The sequence below is a fragment of the Microtus ochrogaster genome, linkage group LG3 (genome assembly GCF_000317375.1).
Source record: "Microtus ochrogaster isolate Prairie Vole_2 linkage group LG3, MicOch1.0, whole genome shotgun sequence".
Taxonomy (NCBI): Eukaryota; Metazoa; Chordata; class Mammalia; order Rodentia; family Cricetidae; genus Microtus; species Microtus ochrogaster.
Genome location: NC_022029.1, coordinates 44943680 through 44947949, shown reverse-complemented (window position 1 = coordinate 44947949; position 4270 = coordinate 44943680). Strand labels below are relative to the sequence as shown.

Genomic DNA, 4270 nt, shown 5'->3' with positions numbered 1-4270 from the left:
TGCCCTGGGGCTTTTCCGGCTTTCCTTTGGGCCTGTTTTTGTTTTTTTTTTTTTTTCCAAGACAGGGTTTCTCTGTAGCTTTGGAGCCTGTCCTGGTGGCTTCACCACCGCCCAACTCTGGGCCTGTTCTTAAAATCTTTTTATTAATAAGATTAAGAACCCTGCCAGGCAATGGCGATACACACCTTTAATCCCAACACTTGGGAGGCAGAGGCAGGTGGATTTCTGAGTTCAAGATCAACCTGATTTACAGAGTGAGTTCCAGGACAATCAGGGGTACACAGAGAAACCCTGTCTTGAAAAACAAACAAACCAAAAACCAAACCAAACAAAAGGACCCCAAGAGGACACCCGGATTCCCCCCATATTAGTATCAGAGACACACTCTGTAGAATCCATATTAGGAAGTTCTTGACTTTATGAAGGTCTCTTTTCTGACTGGTGGTGTAATCAGATCTTATGTTGGTCAGAGTTCAGTGTCTTACACTGTGTGATTATCTTATCTGGGATTGAGTAATTCATTGAGATTTGTTTTTTAATTGGGCTTTAGTAAAAGATTCTCAAATGTACTGCAGTCAGAAGTGAATTCAAAATTCAATGTGCGGTGAACCCAAGGTGTGTGTGGCAGTGCTCGACCATGCTGCATTGTGGTTCTGACCACGTAGCATGCCACTCTGCAGTGTGCATGCCCTCGTGCTGTTTTTTTTTTTAAATATTTATTTATTATGTCTACAATATTCTATTTGCATGTATGCTTGCAGGCCAGAAGAGGGCGCCAGACCTCATTACAGATGGTTGTGAGCCACCATGTGGTTGCTGGGAATTGAACTCAGGACCTTTGGAAGAACAGGCAATGCTCTTAACCACTGAGCCATTTCTCCAGCCCCCTCGTGCTGTTTTAAACACACCGCTCGTAGTCCAAGACTATTGCATGTCATAATTGCAGCATGTCCACCGTGCACACAGCTTTCATGCCTATATGGTTTACTTCGGAAAACAAAGGCCTTACCGCTTTCCTGCTTGTCAAGTTAGTATGTATTTGGATTGCTTTCTCTCCCCCTTCCTTCCTCTTAGCTGTCATTTAAATCTTCATCTGCTAAAAATACAGAGCTGGTTGCAGCCATGCCGCTTTTGAACTATCTGACCAACTCAGGGGGAGTCCAGGTGCTCTTTTCATGGTGCTAAGACACACAGTGTCCTCTGCAGCTTGTGTTTGAAGATACAGAAGAAAGAAGTATGTGAATTTGAGGTCAGCCTGATGGACATAGTGAGTTCCAAGCCATCCAGGGCTACACAATGAAAGCTTGTCTCAAGTAAAACAAAAAATTGAAAGCATCTCTGCTAGGAAGCTAATTTCTTGGGTAGAACTCTAGAGTAGTCCTCCTTCCTAACCCAGTATGTGCTATTTATTGCTCCGTGGGCTTGGTGTTTTGCTTTGTTTTTGTCTTGCTGTGTAGTGGAGACAGACTTGACGTTGCCCTGCAGCCTAGGCTGGCCTGCAGCTTGCTGTGCTGACTCTTCTTCCACGCACTGAGTTGCTGGTGTGTGCCTCTGCGGCTGACTTGTCACCTTTACGCTATTGTACTGTGTGAACCTTTAGTCATGGTCACAAAATAGGTTATGTTTAGTTTGTTATTCCCTAGTAAATGGATTAAAATTGAGGTTATTTGTTGTCATTGCAGAAATGCAAACCCAAGAATCCTTTCAGTAAGCCATGAAGTAGTCATGGGGAATGCGCTATAGATTTTTACTTTGATATTTTTTCCCCCCTCTGGGTACTGGGTGCTTCGGTGGTCTATAAACATTATTTTTAAATTTTAGGTCTTTCCAAACTTCATGGTTGGTTTTACCTTTCCTTTCGCTTGTCTTCTTTCCATGTCGGATGCTCCATGGGGTTAGTGCATTCTTTCTCATCATGACCACCTCCTAGTGGCAGACCCGAATGTCGGCCCACACCTTATTGTGGACATTCTTGATAGAGAGGCATTTCAACTTTCTGTATTTGCTTTTCATCATTTCTAACTTTTATTTTGACATCCCTGTTTTTGTTTAGGAATACCTTTGTGGCCATGTTTGAACAGACAGACCGTGGAAACCTTGTATTGTCTGTGAACCTTATGAATGACTTTAGTAGCAGATGAGAAGTTGTTCAAAGTTTATGAGTGAGGTGGCACATTTTCAGATATTCTCAATGAATTTGTATTTATTTCTAGTTTAATTTTGAAAAATGTATGTAAATGGAACTGATAGGTGATCAGGAAGCTTGTTATGTGGCAGAGAAAGTTGTCAGGGAAGATGGCTTAATAACAAATCAGAACTCTAGAACTTTCATTGTCTTGCCCATCGAGGTGACAATGGCCCCTTTGTTCTTCCTTTACAGGTCTGTCAACGTAGAGGCAGCTGTGCTGAAGATGGATACACAGCACTAGGGAGCTTTTCCTTTCTGCTCAAAATTGTTTCCAGTTACTGCTTCTCAATCAAATCTGCTTGCTTCATCAGAAATGATTTTTACAATCTCAAGGAAAAATATGTCCCAGAAGCTGAGCTTCCTGTTGCTGGTGTTCGGACTCATCTGGGGTCTGCTGCTGCTTCACTACACTTTCCAACAGCCGCGACATCAGAGCAGCGTCAAGTTACGGGAGCAAATCCTAGACTTAAGCAAAAGATACGTGAAAGCCCTGGCGGAGGAGAGCAAGAGTGTGGTGGATGTGGACAGTGGAGCCTCCATGGCAGGCTACGGTAAGAACTACGGATGTCTCCGTCTTCTCCTTTCCAGCCCGCTCCTGTGTGAGCTCAGCATCCATGTGTGCTTTTTATAAACTGGTTTTTAAAAAAACTGCAGGTGTATATTTTTGAGTGTAAAGTACGCATATAATACTTGTATATTCCTCACCCAGATTTGTTATTAATATTTCACATTTATTTATATTCTAAGTAAGTTATAAAAATTGTGGCATTTCACTACTATATTCACCTCTTTAAAATATATATGTATAAAGTGTATTATGTGTATTTCAAAATGAAATATTAATACAGTCTAATTGTTTATATATATTTTCCTAATTTTTCTTTTTGATTTCTTGATATAAAGCATCAATGGACAATATTTATTAAATCTCAAGAAGCAGGATTTCCTATAGTTCCAACATTGCTCATTGCAGTCTCCCTTTCAGAGCCTAGGTTCCTGTTGTTTTAAGTTTTGCTTTGTTTTGTTTTTTGAGGCAGGATCTCTTTAAGCGGCTGTCCTGAAACTTACTAGGTAGACCAGGCTGGCCTTGAACTCACCTGCCCCTGCCTCTGGGATTAAAGGTGTATACCACCACAGTTGGCTTCCCAACTCTCCCTGCCACTGAGACAGGCTAGCTTTGAATTTACAAAGATCCATCTGCCTCTGCCTCCCAAGTTGCTGGGTTTAAAGGTGTGCGCTTCCACACCCCACTTGTTCTTCCTTTTAGACGAGGTGGGAGTGAGGAATTCCGGAAGCCTGAGATGGGGAGAGTCGTGAGTCTGAATGAAGCCTGCTCAATCGGTGCTGGGACTCAAACCCAGGGCCCTCAATAATGCTAGTCAAGCACTGTAAACCAAGCCATAGCCCTAGCCTGTTTTATTTAATTAATCATTTATTTTGAGGCAGGGCCTTGTGTATCCCAGGTTGGCCTTGAACTTATGATGTAGTTGAATATGGCCTTAAATTTCTGATCTTTCTTCCTCTATCCCCCTAGTACTGGACTGCAGGTCTGTGCCACAATTCTTGGTGTGTGTGTTATCAGACTTAGGGTTTTGCTCACTGGGTGAGCACTTTATTACTTGACTTATGTGCTCAACTCTATTTTTGAGATAGGTTCTTGCTTTGTAAATTAGGCTGACCTTGAACCTTTCCTGCCTCCTGTGTGTCTTGGGGTTGGGCACCTGTATGAAGTTTGTTGGGTGTGTATCGCTTTCTGTGCAAGCGGCCTGTCTTCCTCCAGCAGAGGTATTTCCAATCTTGAGGAAAGGCCTTGCTCACAGCAGGGATCATAACTGCTGTGAGTCAAGAGTACAATAGCTTGTCATTCCCGGGTCACTCTCATGTTCTTTCTGCTCTTCTGTGGTATTTCCTGAGCCTTGGAGGATATGTAGATACCCTGTTTATGGTCCCCACATGAAAAAGAAAAGGCCAGCAATGGCAGAGCACACCTGAAACCCCATTAGGAAGGTGGAATCAAGAGGATCCCTAGAGAGACCAGCCTGGTCTACAAGAGCTAGTTCCAGGACAGGCTCCAAAGCCACA

The 4270-nt window shown here is 42.9% G+C and overlaps 1 protein-coding gene across 1 annotated transcript in view; it reads left to right on the top strand.

The window, feature by feature from the left end:
- Ccdc126 (coiled-coil domain containing 126) overlaps positions 1-4270 on the top strand; it is a 24621-nt gene that overhangs the window by 9252 nt on the left and 11099 nt on the right. The window contains exon 2 of the mRNA XM_005360843.1: positions 2381-2739. Within this exon, the coding sequence (XP_005360900.1) occupies positions 2502-2739 (238 nt within the window). The 5' untranslated portion in view covers positions 2381-2501. The remainder of the gene's footprint in view (positions 1-2380; positions 2740-4270) is intronic.